At 46.3% G+C, this 21,331-nt stretch overlaps 1 protein-coding gene across 1 annotated transcript in view; it reads left to right on the forward strand.

The window, feature by feature from the left end:
- Nucleotides 1-18,805, forward strand: part of LOC121554137 (protein WWC2) — a 51,907-nt gene extending 33,102 nt beyond the window's left edge. Inside the window, exons 10-24 of the mRNA XM_045217378.1 lie at nucleotides 1,291-1,533; nucleotides 3,938-4,025; nucleotides 5,878-6,547; nucleotides 7,499-7,610; nucleotides 9,182-9,265; nucleotides 9,384-9,470; nucleotides 12,306-12,504; nucleotides 12,814-12,975; nucleotides 13,684-13,799; nucleotides 14,288-14,522; nucleotides 14,727-14,894; nucleotides 15,612-15,704; nucleotides 15,942-16,193; nucleotides 16,767-16,894; nucleotides 17,377-18,805. Of these exons, the coding sequence (XP_045073313.1) occupies nucleotides 1,291-1,533; nucleotides 3,938-4,025; nucleotides 5,878-6,547; nucleotides 7,499-7,610; nucleotides 9,182-9,265; nucleotides 9,384-9,470; nucleotides 12,306-12,504; nucleotides 12,814-12,975; nucleotides 13,684-13,799; nucleotides 14,288-14,522; nucleotides 14,727-14,894; nucleotides 15,612-15,704; nucleotides 15,942-16,193; nucleotides 16,767-16,894; nucleotides 17,377-17,443 (2,704 nt within the window). The 3' untranslated portion in view covers nucleotides 17,444-18,805. The remainder of the gene's footprint in view (nucleotides 1-1,290; nucleotides 1,534-3,937; nucleotides 4,026-5,877; nucleotides 6,548-7,498; nucleotides 7,611-9,181; nucleotides 9,266-9,383; nucleotides 9,471-12,305; nucleotides 12,505-12,813; nucleotides 12,976-13,683; nucleotides 13,800-14,287; nucleotides 14,523-14,726; nucleotides 14,895-15,611; nucleotides 15,705-15,941; nucleotides 16,194-16,766; nucleotides 16,895-17,376) is intronic.
- Nucleotides 18,806-21,331: the final 2,526 nt, after the last annotated feature.

Raw genomic sequence — 21,331 nt, forward strand, 5'->3', positions numbered from 1 at the left:
CACTTTAGCATGGGCTTTAGATCACTTTAACATGGGGCTTAGATCACTTTAACATGGGCCTTAGATCACTTTAACATGGGCCTTAGAGCACTTTAACATGGGCCTTAGATCACTTTAACATGGGCCTTAGATCACTTTAACATGGGCCTTAGATCACTTTAACATGGGCCTTAGATCACTTTAACATGGGCCTTAGATCACTTTAACATGGGCCTTAGATCACTTTAACATGGGCCTTAGAGCACTTTAACATGGGCCTTAGAGCACTTTAACATGGGCCTTAGAGCACTTTAACATGGGCCTTAGAGCACTTTAACATGGGCCTTAGATCACTTTAACATGGGCCTTAGAGCACTTTAACATGGGCCTTAGATCACTTTAACATGGGCCTTAGATCACTTTAACATGGGCGTTAAGTCCCTTCCGATCTGACTTCAGATCAGAGCAATTAAGGGCCCACGTCCAGCCATTAAATGGTTATGCATTATCAGTCACAGGCTGTGACTTGGACGACTGTCAGTTTCACACATTAGCGATGTAATCTGTGACAATGGTGGGCAGTTTTAGGCTCAGTGAGTAAAAGGCAGGTAAAACCCTCCCCTTATGGACGATAATCCCTGACATTTAGGCTTTGAAACGTTTTCTAATCCGCCGGTATAGAACAGGTGTTTCTACAGAGAGCCAGCAGTAGAGTGTGGCAGCATGACAACTTCCTTGTTATCCCCTGGGCTTGCTGCTGGCTTTAGACCCATAGGAGTGTTTGTGCCAGGAGGAAGGCGTTCAAGTCAAGTATTTTCACTCTATTCCCGTATGAGCGCATGTGTGTTTTATAGATGCGTTGAAATACACTACATGGCCAGAAGTATGTGGACACCTGAACATCTCATTCCAGAATCATGGGCATTAATATGGAGTTGGTCCCACCTTTGCTGCTATAACAGCCTCCACTCTTCTGGGAAGGCTTTCCACTAGATGTTGGAATATTGCTGCGGGGACTTGCTTCCATTCAGCCACGAGCATTAGTGAGGTCGGGCACTGATGTTGGGCGGTTAGGCCTGGCTCACAGTCGGCGTTCCAATTCATCCCAAAGGCGTTCGATGGGGTTGAGGGATGGGGTTGAGGTCAGGGCTTTGTGCAGGCCAGTCAAGTTGTGCTCGATTTTATATACCTGTCAACAACTGGTGGGGCTGAAATAGCCGAATCCGCTAATTTGAAGGGTTGTCCACATACTTTTGGCGATGTAGTGTATATAGCATCCCTACTTTCTGTTTCCCTCCTTCCTTCCCCCAGTATGGCCAACGTGCAGGTGGAGCTGGCCAAGCTGGAGAGCGAGGCGTGGCCGGGGGCGGTGGACGTGGAGCGGGAACGTCTCCTCCTCGTCTCGGAGAAGGAGGAGCTCCTCAAGGAGCTGCAGTTCGTATCGCCACGACGACGCACCCCGCAGGATCTCCAACGTCTGGAGGCCCAGAGGCTGCAGCTGGAGCAGGAGCTGCAGGCCGTCAGGAACACCCCTAGCCACGCCCTGGCCCAGAGGTGAGACACACCCCTAACACTATCCCCGGCACCTTCCCTTTAAAAACCTGGTGGTGGCTCGCAGCTAGTCGTTGCCGTACAGTTCCAGAAGTTTAGACATAGAGAACTCTAAAAAGATAAGTGAAGTCCCCACTACTACTCAGTCAGACGTTGGCGATACCTGAGGCTGTGTCTATGTAGTGTTTCTGTTTGAGTTCCCCATTGACGTCCATCAGATAACAAACAAATTGATTTTCCCACCCACGCGGTTACAGCCTTTTGTTTTCCTAATGAACGACACAAACGTTCCAAAGGGTAAACACTGTAAGGTGCCTTTAATTACCGTTCATTAGCATACCAATTGTTACTCACACACACACTGAACACACACACTGTGTGGTAATTGTCTTGTTTTGGAAGCAGACTGTGTCGCTGAAACATTGCGTCACATTAGTAGGCAGAGCGACAGCCGTAATTGGAAACATGACGCTTGTAGGGGTTGTAATTGTAATTACATATTGTCACAGACACACACACACACTACACACACCACACACACATTGACTACATTTGAAAAAGCCCTATAATTGTGTCTTGAGCTAATTAGGCTCTGTGTAATTGCTCGATAAATGAAGACAGTAATTAAGGTTAGTGTTCTGGAAGCTTTGTTAGCAGAACAGAGGAGAGGGAATTCCTACCAGAGGAAAGGGGGCATGTTGTCTATTTAGCATTTATTTGACCAAGAAATCTCATTGAGGTCAGAAGAACTCTTTCTCAAAGGAGACCTAGATACAGTGCATTCGGAAAGTATTCAGACCCCTTGACTTTTTCCACAGTTTGTTACGTTACTGCCTTATTCTAAAAATTGATTTTTTTTTTGCCATCAATCTACGCACTACCCCATAATGACAAAGTGAAAACAGGTTTTTAGAATGTTTTGCAAATGTATTAAAAATTTAAAACAGAAATACCTTATTTACATAAGTATTCAGACCCTTTGCTATGAGACTCAAAATTGATCTCAGGTGCATTCTGTTTCCATTGATTATCCTTGAGATGTTTCTCACCACCTGTGGTAAATTCAATTGATTGGACATGATTTGGAAAGGCACACACCTGTCTATATAAGGTCCCACAGTTGACAGTGCATGTCAGAACAAAAACCAAGCCATGAGGTCGAAGGAATTGTCCGTAGAGCTCCGAGACAGGATTGTGTCGAGGCACAGATCTTGGAACGGGTACCAAAAAAATTCTGCAGCATTGAAGGTCCCGAAGAACACCATGGCCTCCATCATTCTTAAATGGAAGAAGTTTGGAACCACAAAGACTCTTCCTAGAGCTGGCCGCCCGGCCAAACTGAGCAATCGGAGGAGAAGGGACTTGGTCAGGAAGGTGCGAAGAACCCGATGGTCACTCTGACAGAGCTCCAGAGATCCTCTGTCGCGATGGGAGAGCATTCCAGAAGGACACCCATCTCTGCAGCACTCCACCAATCAGGCCTTTATGGTAGAGTGGTCAGACGGAAGCCACTCCTCAGTAAAAGGCACATGACAGCTCGCTTGGAGTTTGCCAAAAGGCACCAAAAGGACTCTCAGACCATGAGAAACAAGATTCTCTGGACTGATGAAACCAAGATTGAACTCTTTGAGCTGAATGCCAAGCGTCACATCTGGAGGAAACCTGGCACCATCCCTACGTACAGTGAAGCATGGTGGTGGCAGCATCATGCTGTGGGGATGTTTTTCAGCGGTAGGGACTGGGAGACTAGTCAGGATTGAGGGAAAGATGAACGGAGCAAAGTACAGAGAGATCCTTGATGAAAACCTGCTCTAGAGCGCTCAGGACCTCAGATTGGGGTGAAGGTTCACCTTCCAACAGGACAACGACACTAATCACACAGCCAAGACAACGCTGTAGTGGCTTTGGGACACGTCTCTGAATGTCCTTGAGTGGCCCAGCTAGAGCCCGGACTTGAACCCAATCGAACATCTCTGGAGAGACTTGAAAATAGCTGTGCAGCGACGCTCCCCATCCAACCTGACAGAGCATGAGAGGATCTGCAGAGAAGAATGGGAGAAACTCCCCAAATACAGGTGTGCCAAGCTTGTAGCGTCATACCCAAGAAGCCTCGAGGCTGTAATCGCGGCCAAAGGTACTGAGTAAAGGGTCTGAATACTTATGTAAATGTGATATTTCAGTTTATTTATTTATTATAAGTTTGCAAACATTTCTAAAAACCAGTTTTTGCTTTGTCATTATGGGATATTGTGTGTAGATTGATGAAAACAATTTAATCAATTTTAGAATAAGGCTGTAACTTAACAAAATGTGGAAAGGTCAAGGGGTCTGAATACTTTCCGAATGCACTGTATCTGTTCTGTCCCACACATAGATATGTTGTACTAATAATGATTTGTCTCTCTAGGTTGAAGGTGCAGGAGAGGAGACGAGTCCTGGTTCAGAGACTGGAGGAATCAACCAGACTGACCACACTGCTCCACTCTCAGCTCAAGAGTGTGTGTGTGTGTGTGTGTGTGTGTGTGTGTGTGTGTGTGTGTGTGTGTGTGTGCACTTCATGCATGTATACCTATACACAAATACACTCTTGCCCTAAGGCTGCGGTTACACAGGCAATCACTTCTTCTTCCCACTTCTTCTTCCCAATTCTGATTTTTTTCCACTAATTGGTCTTTTGACAAATCATATCAGATCTGATTTGAAAAGATCTGATGTGATTGGTCAAAAGTGGGAAGAAGTATCAGAATTGGGCTGCCTGTCTAAACGCAGCCAAAGTGTTCCTCCAATACACATAAACTCAGTAAAAAAAGAACCGTCCCTTTTTCAGGACCCTGTCTTTCAAAGATAATTAATAAAAATCCAAATAACTTCACAGATCTTCATTGTAAAGGGTTTAAACACTGTTTCCCATGCTTGTTCAATGAACCATGAAACAATTAATGAACATGGACCTGTGGAACTGTCGTTAAGACACTAACAGCTTACAGACAGTAGGCAATTAAGCTCACAGTATTGAAAACTTAGGACACTAAAGAGGCCTTTCTACTGACTCTGAAAAACACCAAAAGAAAGATGCCCAGGGTCCCTGCTCATCTGCGTGAACGTGCCTTAGGCATGCTGCAAGGAGGCATGAGGACTGCAGAGGTGGCCAGGGCAATAAATTGCAATGTCCGTACTGTGACACGCCTAAGACAGTGCTACAGGGAGACAGGACGGACAGCTGATTGTCCTCGCAGTGGCAGACCACGTGTAACAACACCTGCACAGGATCGGTACATCCGAACATCACACCTGCGGGACAGGTACAGGATGGCAACAACAACTGCCCGAGTTACACCAGGAACGCACAATCCCTCCATCAGTGCTCAGACAGTCCGCAATAGGCTGAGAGAGGCTGGACTGAGGGCTTGTAGGCCTGTTGTAAAGCAGGTCCTCACCAGACATCACCGGCAACAACGTTGCCTATGGGCACAAACCCACCGTCGCTGGACCAGACAGGACTGGCAAAAAGTGCTCTTCACTGACGAGTCGCGGTTTTGTCTCACCAGGGGTGATGGTCGGATTCGCGTTTATCGTCGAAGGAATGAGCGTTACACCGAGGCCTGTACTCTGGAGCGGGATCGATTTGGAGGTGGAGGGTCCGTCATGGTCTGGGGCGGTGTGTCACAGCATCATTGGACTGACTTTGTTGTCATTGCAGGCAATCTCAACGCTGTGCGTTACAGGGAAGACATCCTCCTCCCTCATGTGGTACCCTTCCTGCAGGCTCATCCTGACATGACCCTCCAGCATGACAATGCCACCAGCCATACTGCTCGTTCTGTGTGTAATTTGCTGCAAGACAGGAATGTCAGTGTTCTGCCATGGCCAGCGAAGAGCCCGGATATCAATCCCATTGAGTACGTCTGGGACCTGTTGGATTGGAGGGTGAGGGCTATGGCCATTCCCCCCAGAAATGTCCGGGAACTTGCAGGTGCCTTGGTGGAAGAGTGGGGTAACATCTCACAGCAAGAACTGGCAAATCTGGTGCAGTCCATGAGGAGGAGATGCACTGCAGTACTTAATGCAGCTGGTGGCCACACCAGATATTGATCCCCCCTTTGTTCAGGGACACATTATTCAATTTCTGTTAGTCACATGTCTGTGGAACTTGTTCAGTTTATGTCTCAGTTGTTGAATCTTGTTATGTTCATACAAATATTTACACATGTTAAGTTTGCAGAAAATAAACGCAGTTGACAGTGAGAGGACGTTTCTTTTTTTGCTGAGTTTACATACAGCTACAGTAATTCAAGTAATACGTTGCTGGTTGAGGTGTTTGTTCAACGTGTGTGTTCTTTCCCTTACAGTTTGTCGGCCAGTACGCTGTCCGTCTCATCAGGCAGCAGCCTGGGTTCTCTGGCCTCAAGCCGTGGATCCCTCAACGCATCCTCCTCCCGCGGCTCCCTCAATTCCCTCTCCTCCGGAGACCTCTACTACACCCCTACAGAACCCCCCTCCCCCCTAGACCTGGACTACCAGTGCAAACTGGACCTGCTCCTCCAGGAGCCCCTGACCCCGTCTGGGATAACCTACAGGCGGGGAGACCCCCCAGGAACTATCACCACCATCCACGAACACGAGGTGGAAAACACACACCCACTTCACACTCACACCGTCGGAACCGGTACCACCGACCTGGTCCCATTAGCGCCGCTGGTTGCGGTGTCCTCGAAGCCGGCCGAGCCCTCCAAGTCGGTGACGTCGCTTTCCTCCAGGTCGTCGCTGTCTTCTCTCTCGCCGCCGGGCTCGCCGCTGGTGCTGGAGGGGGTCGGTGCGTTCCCGCCGGTGGGCCCACAGGACTTTGGGGACGGGGATGTCGGTCTGGTGGTGTCGGACTTTGGCGGTCTCAGCCTGGGATTCTACGACGGCCAGGGGATGGGGATGTTTGAGCCGGAGACGGGGGAGAGGGACAGAGGAGGGGAGGGGGGGAGGGAAGGGAGAGGGTCACTGGCTACCCTCAGAGAGAGTATTACAGGTGAGACATTTGCTCTGTTCAAATTCTTCCTTTTTTGTGAACAATGGTTTTTTATTGGGTCACAAGGGCAATACAATCATCAAAATAAAGTACGACACTTTCCCCCCTTTTTTTTTTTACTGACACACCCTCCAACCCCACCTATTCCCAACATACCCCTGGCGGCCCCACCCTATCCCCAACCTTGGACAACCCATAATATATTAAAAAAATATATATATAAAAAGGTTTTAATCAAATTAAAATAAACAACACGCACTACACTGGAATATACACAGCAAAGTCATTTGCTAATACAACACCATCAAGTAAACATTTTACATCACACACCTACATCATATCCAACAGTTTAGAGATTTCTGAGGTGGCTACTTTCCATGTTTCCAAAGTGCTGGGACTGGCTTTATTCATAAGGGAAATTCTCCCTTCCTCCCTTCAGTGGAATTTATCACTGATTAGAAAAGCCTGGTGCTTCATGGCGCAACGCTGCCACCTAGTAACTCAAAATGGAGCTGCACTGAAACACCACCGCTGCATAAACTAGTACAGTGTTTCCCAACTCCAGTCCTCGAGTTCCCCGAACATTACACATTTGTATTGTAGCCCCGAACAAACACTCTGCATTCAACTCAAGGGCTTGATGATTAGTTAACAAGTTGAATCAGGTGTGCTTGTCCAGAGTTACAGCAAAAATGTGTGCTGGTGGAGGTGCTGGAGGACTGGAGTTGGGAAACGCTGAATCACTCATGCTGAGTTTGTAGGCTCCCATCACATCTATGTCTCATGCCTTGGATGTGTCTCGTAGATATATGAAAATACTTTTTTTGATTAATGAATGAACCAATGCTCATTGACAACACGTTTCTTGTGTCCCCCGCGCATATCAACTCTGGTGTCTTGTTTCAGTTGTACTTCATGTCTTTGTCTGTGTTACGTCTGTGTTGTTGTCAGACGTGGACCTCCAGAGGCCGGGGGAGGACAAGCCAGCCTGTGTGTCTGCAGCCGTGTCAGACGAGTCTGTGGCCGGGGACAGTGGGGTGTACGAGGCCTCTAATATCAAACGGTGGGTAACACTCACTTTCAGCTCTTTATATTCTTTCCAATGATCGCACACTGTCTCTTCAGCACTCTCCATCTCTCCCTTCCCTTGCCTTTCATTTTCAACCTCGTTCTCAACCTCTTCCCCACCTCTCCTTCCCTCTCTCCTTTATCCTGAGGTGCTGCTCTTCCCAATAGTGTTGGTCCACTCAAAGGGTCATGATGGCTCTTTTAACCTCCCCTCCTCTCTTTCCAAACCACAAGACCTCAGTTAAAACAGACCACCAAACTGAAGGCTCCTCAACTCACCAAACACACACACAATTAGCTTCGTCTCACGTGTATCACAGTTGGAGACGAACGCTAAATCTGATCTTTAATGACTGAATGGAAGGAACCCTGTCTGTGTTCCTTTGTGTTTGTCAAAAGTGAGAGATGTTTGAGATGCAGACACAGAGTGCTGTTGCCCAGTTGTTTCTTCCTAATTAGAGTGCATGGGCTCGGTTGCCCAGTTTGGCTGTTCGTAATTAGAATGGCCTCATTGATGTTTGTTTTTCCCACTAAAACTGCTCCTATGGTCAAACTCTTTCATCATCTCTTGCCCCCTAAAGAGATAGTTTGATGATGATCCCTTCAACCAGTGTGGTGTTGACTCTGTCTCTCTCAGCTAGCTTTCTCCCTCCCTCCTTTCCTCGCTCCCCTTTTCTGTCTTTCTTTCTTTCTTTCTTTCTTGCTCTCTGTCTCTGCTTGCTCTTTTTTATATATATTTTTTTCTTTATTTATTTATTCTCCTCCCGTCCTCCCTTGCTCTCCCCTTGGTTTGATTTAATTAGACAATGAGCCAAGGACACCCTTTCCACTCTCTCTCTCTCTCCTCTGCTCCCTCCTGTCTCTCTCCTCTGCTCCCTCCTGTCTCTCTCTTCTGCTCCCTCCTGGCTCTCTCCTCTGCTCCCTCCTGTCTCTCTTCTCTGCTCCCTCCTGTCTCTCTCCTCTACTCCCTCCTGTCTCTCTCCTCTGCTCCCTCCTGTCTCTCTGCTCCCTCCTGTCTCTCTCCTCTACTCCCTCCTGTCTCTCTCCTCTACTCCCTCCTGTCTCTCTCCTCTGCTCCCTCCTGTCTCTCTCCTCTGCTCCCTCCTGTCTCTCTCCTCTACTCCCTCCTGTCTCTCTCCTATTCTCCCTCCTGTCTCTCTCCTCTGCTCCCTCCTGTCTCTCTCCTCTACTCCCTCCTGTCTCTCTCCTATTCTCCCTCCTGTCTCTCTCCTCTGCTCCCTCCTGTCTCTCTCCTATTTTCCCTCCTGTCTCTCTCCTCTGCTCCCTCCTGTCTCTCTCCTCTGCTCCCTCCTGTCTCTCTCCTCTGCTCCCTCCTGTCTCTCTCCTCTGCTCCCTCCTGTCTCTCTCCTCTGCTCCCTCCTGTCTCTCTCCTCTGCTCCCTCCTGTCTCTCTCCTCTGCTCCCTCCTGTCTCTCTCCTCTGCTCCCTCCTGTCTCTCTCCTCTGCTCCGCCACTGTTCTCTGTTTTATATTCCAGACTTTCTTTTCAATTGGTAATAATGAAAAAACGTTTAAATAAATGAAAAAACTGCTGTGTGTGTTTGTAGGTCGATGGAGGCTGATGAACCAGCGGTGTACCTGGAGGATGAGCCTGCCCTTCCTGAGTCTGCCCAGGTCCAGATAGGGCTGAAGTAAGAGTAACACACACACACACACACACACACACACACACACATTAAACTACACAATGTCTATTACTCCATCCTACACTGCTGTCGGACAAATGAAAGATTGTGTTGTTGTTTACAGATATGATGCTGCCAACTCCAGTTTTGTCATGGTGATCATGCAGCTGCAAAACCCTGCTGCCCTGTCAGTCCCCTCCACTACCAGAGTGTGAGTATTCATCCATGCATTAATTCTTCCATTCACTCATTCATCAATGTATTCATTCATTCATTCCTTCTTTCCTTTCATTCATTCGTATATCCGTGTGTACTAACTAGACTCTGTCAGTATTGAGTTTACACAGACAGCATCGCGGTATGTTACAGACAATGTTGACTTTGAGAGTGCTGCTGTGCTCACCCTGTCAGTGTTGAGTTGACTTGGCACCTGGAGGTGTTAGGGTTGTTCTGGGGACGTGTGTCAATGTTGAATCTAGAGAGCTTAATACTGGGCTGGTGTGATGTCCTCTCTCTCTCTCTCACACACACACACACACACACACACACACACACACACACACAGTCTTGTACAGCTAACCTTGTGGGGACACACAATTCAGTCCCATTCAAAATCCTATTTTCCTTAAACCCTAAACCTAACCCGTACTCTTACCATAACCCTAATCGTAACCTTTAACCCAAAAACCTAACCCTGAACCTTAGCCCCTAACCCATAACGTAATTCTAACCCTAAACCCCACAGAAATAGCATTTGACCTCCAATTTTTGTTAGTTTACTATTCTTGTGGGGACTTCTGTTCCCCACAAGAATAGTTAAACACGTCCACACACACACACACACACTCTCTCTCTCTGTCTCTCGCTCTCTCTCAGAGAGAAGTATGAGACTGACTGGGAGGAGAGGAGGGACAGCCTCAAACACACACCTCTCTGTGAAACACAAACTCTCTCTCACACACGCTGCATCCAAATACTACCGCTGCACCGTCGAGAGCATCCTGACTCAACTCTGGACTTCGAAGCCAGTTCCACTGCATTTTTCATTGTTCCCCTTTAATCAGGGACTGATTTAGACCTGGGACACCAGGTGTTTTGCAATTAATTATTAGGTAGAACAGAAAACCAGCAGGCTCCGGACCTCGAAGGGTAAGAGTTGAATATCCCTAGTGTATACCATATGTATCCCGTACATACGACTAATTAAAGCTTGAAACACACACACACACACTTGCCCTTACATCACACAGGTGTGTCTTGTCTACTCTCTGCAGGGGTGGGTGGGCTCTGTCGTTGTATTATTTATTGAGACCCCTCGCGGCTATCTCTCCCGCCAGCAGACCCTTTTCGTGTTTCTTTTATGGCCGACAGAAATGAAAAATGAAGTTAATCCATCCTCTCATGTTCCCAGGCTTGAAAAGACATTCGTGTCCAATCGAACAGCGGGGAAACGCCTTTGAATCCCTCACACAACATTCAGCTGAAATATGTCCCAAAAAATATGATAAAACTTAGCAGGGGGTAGCTAGGCGTTTTAAGTCTTTGTTTTTTTTCTTCTTTTTTTTCTTTTTTCTTTCTTCAACCAAACTTCCTTCATGTTATTATCATTCAACTCATTTGAGTGAAAATTTGGGCTCCTTTGTAGTTTGTGAAATATGCATATTTGGATGAGTCTGCTATATGGGGGTTTGTTTGTGGGTGAGAGGAGAGGAGTCTTGCAGAGAGGGTTTTTCTGGGAAGTGTTTGAGTCAGTGTTAACTGGAGTAGAGAAATCCTCAAAGATTGTTGAAGCCTCTGGCCAGAAGCTACAGAACAGCAGGCAGAAAGAGATGAGAAAACGCCCCAGAACATATCTCAATAACACAAGACACCAGAGTTAACCAGCCTTTATCCCAAACACTCCCCAGGCCACATGAACTTTTACAACCTACTGCCTCTGTCTCCACATTAACTCTGAGTTTAGGAATATTATGTTGTTATTGGACGACATGACCTCAACATTTATATGTCTTCTTCTGGAACTCGAAGTTGCTTATGAAAATGTCTCGTTTTCTGCTGAAAGCCTGAAGCACATGTTAAATCTAGAATCGGGTTCCTATTTCGCAACAAAGCCTCCTTCACTCATGCTGCCAAACATGCCCTCATTAAACTGACTATCCTACCGATCCTTGACTTCGGCGATGTCATTTACAAAATAGCTTCCAACACTCTACTCAGCAAATTGGATGTAGTCTATCACAGTGCCATCCGTTTTGTCACCAAAGCCCCATATACTACCCACCACTGTGACCTGTACGCTCTTGTTGGCTGGTCCTCACTACATATTAGTCGCCAAACCCACTGGCTCCAGGTCATCTATAAATCACTGCTAGGCAAATCCCCGCCTTATCTTAGCTCATTGGTCACCATAGCAACACCCACCCGTAGCATGCGCTCCAGCAGGTATATCTCACTGGTCATCCCCAAAGCCAACACCTCCTTTGGCCGTCATTCCTTCCAGTTCTCTGCTGCCAATGACTGGAACGAACTGCAAAAATCTCTGAAGCTGGAGACTCTTATCTCCCTCACTAACTTTAAGCATCAGTTGTCAGAGCACCTTACCAATCACTGCACCTGTACACAGCCCATCTGAAATTAGCCCACCCAACTATCTCATCCCCATATTGTTATTTATTTTGCTCATTTTCACCCCAGTATCTCTATTTGCACATCATCTCTTGCACATCTATCATTCCAGTGTTAATACTAAATTGTCATTATTTTGCACTATGGCCTATTTATTGCCTTACCTCCATAACTTGATACATTTGCACACACTGTATATATATTTTCTGTTGTATTTTTGACTTTATGTTTTGTTTACCCCATATGTAACTCTGTGTTGTTGTTTTTTATCGCACTGCTTTGCTTTATCTTGGCCAGGTCGCAGTTGTAAATGAGAACTTGTTCTCAACTGGTTTACCTGGTTAAATAAAGGTGAAAAAAATATATATATGTATTTGTATAACTCTCTTTTCTCTCTTCCTCCCCACCCTCCCCCCAACAGATACATCCGGGTGGCGCTCCTCCCGTCTTCCAGTGACATCAGCAGTCTGTTCAGGACCCGTGTGGTGCCCGTGGCGCTGCCTGACAGCGTGACGTTCAACGAGGTGTTCAGGGCGGCCGCGCCGCACAGCGTCCTCCGGCACAAGACGCTCCGCATCGACGCCTGCACCGTGGGCCCCGGACGCACCGAGGACTGCCTGGTACATACACAATGCACAGCACAAACACACTTACCAACAGCCTTTGTTGCACCTACCAACACTCAGTTAACTAAATACAGATATCGAGCTAATTCTACACCCCCACTGTAGAATTACCGCACAACAACATATTGCTTGCTTATAACAACGTCAACCATTACTACTGGGACAGGGCAAAGGATGTGACCAGAGATGGGCGGACGAACTGACAGACACTTTCTCACAAACACTCTTTTTGTCATTATCTTTCTCCTGTCACCCCCCCCCCTCCCTCTCTCTCTCTCTCTCTCTCACTCTCACTCTCACTAGGCTGGAGCCCATGTGAGTCTGGCAGAGCTGCCAGTGAGTGGGGATATGACCAGTGTGTGGTACAACCTGTTGACCAGTGAGAGGACCAGAGAGACAGAGGAGGCCAGCCAGGAGAGACCCGGCCCTGGGCCAGAGCAGCACACTGCAGGACCCGTAGACATGGTGAGTCCTCCTCCACCACTTCAGACCACTTGACTCTGCCTGCCTCAGTCTATATGTTTCTGGATATGTCCACTTCACTTTGATTGGAGATCAGTTGGAATTCACTGCTGCATGCAGGTTATATTATACAGAACATGCATTATATTCTACTGAAGGAGAAATGACTAGTGGAGGCCTCAATCTACGCAGTCACCAATAGCTGTATCAACCGCAGATGGCAGCACACGAAAGTCAAATGGAAAGTTATAAAATGTAAATGATTGTGTTTTTTTGTTGTTGTAATTTTACACCTTTTTCTCCCCAATTTCGTGATATCCAATTGGTAGTACGATCTTGTCTTATCGCTGCAACTCCCCAATGGGCTCGGGAGAAGCGAAGGTCGAGTAATGCATCCTCCGAAACATGACCCGCCAAGCCGGTCTGCTTCTTAACACACTGCTCGCTTAACCCTGAAGCCAGCCGCACCAATGTGTTGGAGGAAACACTGTTCAACTGACGACCGAAGTCAGCTTGCAGGCGCCCAGCCCGCCACAAGGAGTCGCTAGAGCACGATAAGCAAAGGAAAGCCCCCCGGCCAAACCCTCCCCTAACCCGGGCGACGCTGAGCCAATTGTGCGCCGACCTATGGGGCTCCCGGGTCACGGCTGGGATCGAACACCAGGCTGTAGTGGCGCCTCGTCATATATTGTGTTGTGTGTATGTTGTCAGGACGCGGTGTCGGCCCTGCTGCAGAGGACCTCCAGTGAGTTAGAGGCAGTGGAACAGGAGCTGGCCTTGGAGGAGAAGGAGAGAGTGAGCCAGATGGACATGGACGGACACCAATGGTACTGACACACTGTCCCTCACAACCTACTCTTTACTACCATTACAAACAACATTAGTCTCAATATACACACATATCACAGGTGGACAGAGACCAATGGTACTGACACGCACAGATGACACTTTATAACCATTACAAACACCTTTTGACTTGGTGGGAGATCTGTCGACGTGCCCTTGGGTAGGGTGCTTGACCCTGGTTGCTCCTGTGGGTTGCTCTGGACGGGAGACGTTTAGATGACTGAATGTGATGTAAATGTTGAGCGGCTTCACTGCAGGTAGATTGTATGTTTTAAAATCAATTTAAAAAACACCTTAGGGTTTTACTTTCAAGACATACACACAACATGGCTACATCAACATTTTACTCAAACATACCCCCTGGGTGATATTTCTCTCACTGTGAGCAAACACACCGTAACATTTTTAATAGACAGGTTGTATTGCATGTAACAATATGGCTGACCCCTGACCTCTCTTCTCATGACAGGTTAAGCATGCTGGGAGAGGACAGCGCTCAACTGGTCCTCGGACTGGAGGAGGAGGAAGAGGAGGAGGAAGAGGAGAGGAAAGATTCTGTCAAGGCAGAGAAGAGGTTTGCTGGATCTGGGCAGGCGTATGGAGGAGAAGAGCGGGAGGAGTGTCGAGAAGAGCCAGCCAGAGAGGAAGAGGAGGAGAGGAGATGTAAAGAGAGACTCCCTCAGGCAAATGAAGGACCAACGCTGGTAAGCCGCGTGTGCTCTGACACACACACACACACACACACACACACACACACACCCGGCTGAATGGAGAAATCTAGCCTCGAGAGGTGTGTTTAATGTGGAACCCAGAGCCCTTTAGATCTAGACACACACACATACAGTGAACCCATGTTCTTGCCTTAGTTGCATGTCTCTGTAGCTGTAGTATACTCTAACCTTGTCCAGGTGGATGCAGAGACGAACACAGAGATGTGTGGTGTGGCGGTGAGGCCTAAAGACAGACCCAGTCTGGGACCAGGACCACGCAGCGCTCAGAGAGGCTTCGTACGGAACAGTATGATCATGAGATCTCAAACCTTCTCCCCCGGGGAGCGCAACCAGTACATCTGCAGGGTGAGTGGCTTGTATACACACACACACACACACACACATATACACACGCCCACTGAAATGTGTAAATACTGCATGAATTTAGCCCTGACAATATTCACATCTACAGCACACAGAGAGGGAAACAGTTCTTAGGACTCCAGTTGGAACCCCAGTTGGAACCCCAGTTGAAACCCCAGTTGGAACCCCAGTTGGAACCCCAGTTGAAACCCCAGTTGGAACCCCAGTTGAAACCCCAGTTGGAACCCCAGTTGAAACCCAGTTGGAACCCCAGTTGGAACCCCAGTTGGAACCCCAGTTGGAACCCCAGTTGGAACCCCAGTTGGAACCCAGTTGTGCATGTATCTCTAAAGTCATGGATATAGAGGCAGCAGTGCCACTTTGTGGTTGAGACATGGGGTGTCTGTTGGAAGATGCCCAGGGGGTTGACTGCTCAAATCAGACAGTCTGACACTAACACTACAGTATCCTTCCTCTGTTGTAGAATAAAAATCGATTTCCTGGGCGTTAAAATGGCAACCGTGCCAAATCCGGGGTCGGGTCGCACTTTGGATAGAGGTGTCATTTTTTAGATACACGCTCACACACAGAAACACACACACACTCACACACCCCCAATCCCAGACCAAATACCAAACTACCACAGAGCTTTCACAGACTAACACTAGTGGATGTTCCTGTTTTCCATTCTTCCCCCTCTCTCTCTCCTTCTTCTTCCAGTTGAACCGGAGTGATAGCGACAGCTCCACATTATCCAAAAAGTGCCCTTTTGTCCGGAACACCTCGGAGAGACGCAGCCTAAGGGTTAAGAGGGTGAGTAGAACATGTTATCTCTTTATCTTGCATTCAGTTTCGGTTAACTTAATGGTAGTGATTTTGTCAATAAAGGGGGACATTTCCATCAGGCAAAAGAGCACAGATCTGTGCAAGAAATACCATGAAACTCGATATAACCTGAAGAGCAATGCTGAGAATGTTCTTCAACTATGTGCAATATAAGGAAGCAACTATTTATGCATTGCTCTTTCATTCTCTCTCCCCCTCCCTCAGACCTTGTGCCAGCCGGTGGTGGTGCGGAGGCGTGGCGGAGCCGGAGAGACCAACAGCCGGACCTCCCTGGACTTGGAGCTGGCCCTCCAGGCGTCGCGGACCCGTCAGAGCCGTCTGAACGACGAGCTCCAGGCCCTGAGGGACCTGAAGGCCCACCTGGAGGCCCTGAAGGCCCGGGGAGAGACGGAGCTGCCTGGATCCGTGCTGCACGACCAGAGGTTTCACAGACTGCTGGAGCAGGCCGAGAGACAGGTAAGTGGCTGGATAGACATGTGATATATACAGTATGCACATGCATACACATGGCTAATTTCCTAGGCCAAGGCCACTCGACGTCACAATGTTTTGGAATGGTTTAAATGGCAGTCGGATGGTTGGTGTAAGGGTACCCTGTACCCCCTTATATCCCTTCAGGCACTCTACCATGCCATGATGCCATCAGCCACTCTCACTAATAGCAGCTAACGGCAGTTAATGCCAGCCCTCTGGCCCCAGGTTTTCTCTCAGGCTTGATTAGGCACTGAAGAGACTTAATGGCTGTATAATCTGGTGCCGTTTGCTTTCACCTGAAGTGACCCTTTAAAAATAAATAAAACGTTGCCCAGGTCACAACTTGAATTTGGCATAAAGAATGAAACATTCATTTGCAGAATACACATCAGTCGGAAGACACTGTATCCTGCATTTCAGAGGAACTGAAGGAAAATACTTTCTTGCTCTCACTTTTATGGAATTCTCTCTCTCTCGATTAAATCAGTCTCTCTCATTCAATGAACACTTCCTCTCTCTCTCATTCAATGAACACTTCCTCTGTCTCCGTCCCAGGCGGAGCAGTCTAAGGAGCAGCAGCGTCAGGAGCAGCGGGCTGAGAAGCTGATGAGGAGGGCCTCCAAAGACGTGTGTCGGCTAAGAGAGCAGAGCCAGAAGGTCCCCCTGCAGGTCCAGTCTTTCAGGTGAGAGACAGACAGACAGACAGACAGACAGACAGACAGACAGACAGACAGACAGACAGACAGACAGACGTCCGTCCATTCGTCCATTCGTCCAGCCCCTATGCCTTTAGGGACAGCTATTTGACCATAGGGTGTGAACTGTTTGTATCTTGTCTCGCCATCTTGGATAACTGACCCTACTGGTCATATAAGCCGTGTTTATACCTGCCGTTAACATGCATCCTTCGTCCTGATCTTGTCTGTTTACATTTATAAGATCTGATCACAATTAGATCACAATATGTCAAAAAATGTGGGCATATTCAGAAGATAATGTAAGAAGCAGGTATAAACAGGGCTGTAGTCTCTGAACTTGTTATGCTCCATCCTGATAGGCCTTGATGGTCAGGTTACTGTATAAGCACTTTGTGACAACTGCTGGTGTAAAAAGGGTTTTATAAATACATTTGATGGATTGATACCCATTTCTTCTCTCTTTGCAGGGAGAAGATGGCCTACTTCACACGAGCTAAGATCAATATACCATCCCTACCGGCTGATGATGTATGAATACATAGTGAAACAATGAAGTATTTTAATAGTGTAGTTACTTTGAATGAAAACAATCTAATAGTTTGTACACTATAGTTTATGCATTTGTATAATAAGTTGTAATTGAATACTATCTTGTAAAAAAAAAAGAACCAAAATAATGGCTTTCTTATATCAGGAGAAACCCAAAATAGAGTTGTTTTGGTACTTGTATTCTGCTCGTGATTTTTCTGTACAGTTTTATAATGTGTGTTGGAGAGTGGTGTGTGTGGGGGGGAGGAGAGTGTGTGTGTGTGTGTGTGTGAGAATGTGTGTGTTTGTCACCCTCTGGTGTCCTGTGGTGGAACTGCACCACAGGGCAGGGTGCGGGGTAGATTGAGAGTCTCAGTCCCAAATCAACCCCTATCCCCTACACTCTTATGGAGATCTAACAGGATTGGACAGGTGTAAGTCATATGGTAATAACGCCACTTTGCCTTCTGCTAGTATTTCTTACATCCATCCAATCTTCTCTGATCTCCACAGGTGTATCGTGGGTAGGGGCTAGGGGTTGATTTGGTATTGGGCATCAGTGTTAGCTAAGTGTGTGTGAGAGAGAGAAGGTGACCTACTACAGTATATCATATATAATGTCTTCTGTCCAAAGCTGGTGCTCTGCAATTTTTTTCTCTCTCATTCAGAACAAAACAAACATAAACCTTGTGAATGTAATGTAACCGCTTTTCCACCTCTATCTGTCTCTGAGATACTGCACTGATACTGTTCTGTGGCTTTAGGATTTTTCACACCGACCCGCCGCAACGCTAATTATTACTGCGTTCACTGGGCACTAGTCTCAATTTTACAGTTAAATGTTTTGTCAGTTAATAGCCTGGTCCAGGATATGTTTTTTCTGTCTTGCCAACTCCTGTGGTTTTTGTCATTGATGGAAAGACAGCACAAACTGACCTGGGACCAGGCTATTTTGTAAATCACTTCATTTGTAAGATTGGTTTTCCTTTCCCACCTGTTTGGATGAACAAAAAAACCTCTGTAACTGTGTTAATGCCTTTGTTAAAATGCCTTTTGTTACAAATAGGTTCTCTGGACTAGAACAAAGACAATATAGGAAACATACTGGACCCGAATCATGTAATTTCCAGCCTTCCAGTGTTTTTAAGTGTCTGGAATAGCACCTTATTCTCTATGTAGTCCACTACTTTTGACCAGAGCCTTATGGGCCGTGGTCAAAAGCACAGAGCCCTATGGGCCGTGGTCAAAAGCACAGAGCCCTATGGGCCGTGGTCAAAAGCACAGAGCCCTATAGGTCCTGGTCAAAAGCACAGAGCCCTATAGGTCCTGGTCAAAAGCACAGAGCCCTATAGGTCCTGGTCAAAAGCACAGAGCCCTATAGGTCCTGGTCAAAAGCACAGAGCCCTATAGGTCCTGGTCAAAAGCACAGAGCCCTATAGGTCCTGGTCAAAAGCACAGAGTCCTATGGGCCGTGGTCAAAAGCACAGAGCCCTATAGGTCCTGGTCAAAAGCACAGAGCCATATAGGTCCTGGTCAAAAGCACAGAGCCCTATAGGTCCTGGTCAAAAGCACAGAGCCCTATAGGTCCTGGTCAAAAGCACAGAGCCCTATAGGTCCTGGTCAAAAGCACAGAGTCCTATGGGCCGTGGTCAAAAGCACAGAGTCCTATGGGCCGTGGTCAAAAGCACAGAGTCCTATGGGCCGTGGTCAAAAGCACAGAGCCCTATAGGTCCTGGTCAAAAGCACAGAGCCCTATGGGCCGTGGTCAAAAGCAGTGGGCTGTATAGAAAACAGGGTGGCATTTCAGAGCAGACATAGTCAAATCAAGCATTTTTGGTTTTATCATATACATGAAAGCTATAATATTCAGTATACTTCAGTTTCTTTGTATAATAATGTGTTGTTGTACTCCAGTAATTAATTATATTTATTATTTCCCCAATGAGTCTCCTGCTCTATTTTTCTGAATAATAGGACAACGATTGACCTTTGTGGTTTCTTCTCTTTATTTTGTGTCTATGAAATGTTTTGTTTGTGTGTCTGTAAACCATAGAGAACAAACAGTATTGTTTTTACTTTGCTTTTTTAACAGCTGATAGCTAAGGAACAACAAGGCTTGTCTTCAAAATGCTTCTCGGAGTAGGAGTGCTGATCTAGGATTAGTTTAGACTTTTAATTGGTAATGAAGAAGGGGGACCTGATCCCAGATCAGCACTCCTACTCTGAGAGGCTTGAATAGGGGCCAACATCTGATTGAACTGTGAGTATAAACAGTATCTGTGGTATCATACTTAGTTTGTATAGCTACCCCTGGACTCGAGATATATATGGCACTTCCAATCAAATTTGTTCACATCCGTTTAGTTTACCAATGCAATATTGCCTCACAATATCGACAACAAAGATGGAAACATGGATTTGTGTAACGGGTTGGCAGAAAAGTTTGGACTTTATTTTTCCTGTGTATTTATTTTTTGTGTATTATTTATGTTTTGGTTCTGTACAGACACACCCCCACTGGACCTTTTTAATTAGCAACTTATGGATGGATCAAATGTTAACCCACTTTTTCCCCGCTGATGATAAACTAGTTTAGAGACCCACACTGATATCAAATATGTTTTATACAACTGACCTACAGTGCCTTTAGAAAGTATTCACACCCCTTGACTTTTTCCACATGTTGTTGTGTTACAGCCTGAATTTAAAATGGGTTAAATTGAGATTTTGTGTCACTGGCCAATACCCCATAATATCAAAGTGGAATTATGTTTTTCGATTTATTTTTACAAATTAATAAAAAATGAAAAGCTGAAATGTCTTCGAGTCAATAGGTATTCAACCTCTTTTGTTATGGCAAGCCTAAATAAGTTCAGGAGTAAGTGAGTATGTGGAGTATGTGCTTAATAAGTCACATAATAAGTTGCATGGACAATATTAACATTAACATGGTTTCTGCATGACTACCTAATCTCGGTACTCCACATACAATTATCTGTAAGTCAGTATGAAAATGTATGCACTCACTAACTGTAAATCGCTCTGGATAAGAGCGTCTGCTAAATGACTAAAATGTAAATGTCCTTCAGTCGAGCAGTGAATTTCAAACACAAAGATCTGGGAGGTTTTCCAATGCCTCGCAAAGAAGGACACCTATTGGTAGATGGGTAAAAAAAAAAAAAACACACATTGAATATCCCTTTGAGCATGGTGAAGTTATTAATTACACTTTAGATGGTGAATCAATACACCCAGTCACTATAAAGATACAGGTGTCTTTCCTAACTCAGTTGCCGGAGAGCAAGGAAAACGCTCAGGGATTTCACCATGAGGCCAATGGTGACTTTAAACCAGTTAAGAGTTTAATGGCTGTGAAAGGAGAAAACTGAGGATGGATCAGCAACATTGTAGTTACTCCACAATACTAACCTAATTGACAGAGTGAAAAGAAGGAAGCCTGTACAGCAGTGGAGGCTGCGGAGGGGAGGACGGCTCATAATAATGGCTGGAATGGAGTCAATGGAGTGGTATCAACCAAATGGAAACCACATCTTTGATGTGTTTGATACCATTCCATTGATGCCATTCCAGCCATTATTATGAGCCATCCTCCCCTCAGCAGTCTCCACTTCTGTACAGAATAAAAATATTCCAAAACATGCAGCCTGTTAGCAACAAGGCACTAAAGTAATACTGCAAAAAAAATGTAAAATGTTTTACTTTTGTCTGTATGTATATACTGTATGTAGTGCCTTCAGAAAGTATTCATACCCTTTGACTTATTATACATTTTGTGTTACAGCCTGAATTCAAAATATATGTTTTTCTCTCCCATCTACACAATACCCCATAATGACAAAGTGAAAACATGTTTAGACATTCTTGCAAATGTAT

Source organism: Coregonus clupeaformis, unplaced genomic scaffold, assembly GCF_020615455.1.
Source record: "Coregonus clupeaformis isolate EN_2021a unplaced genomic scaffold, ASM2061545v1 scaf1044, whole genome shotgun sequence".
NCBI classification, from domain to species: Eukaryota; Metazoa; Chordata; class Actinopteri; order Salmoniformes; family Salmonidae; genus Coregonus; species Coregonus clupeaformis.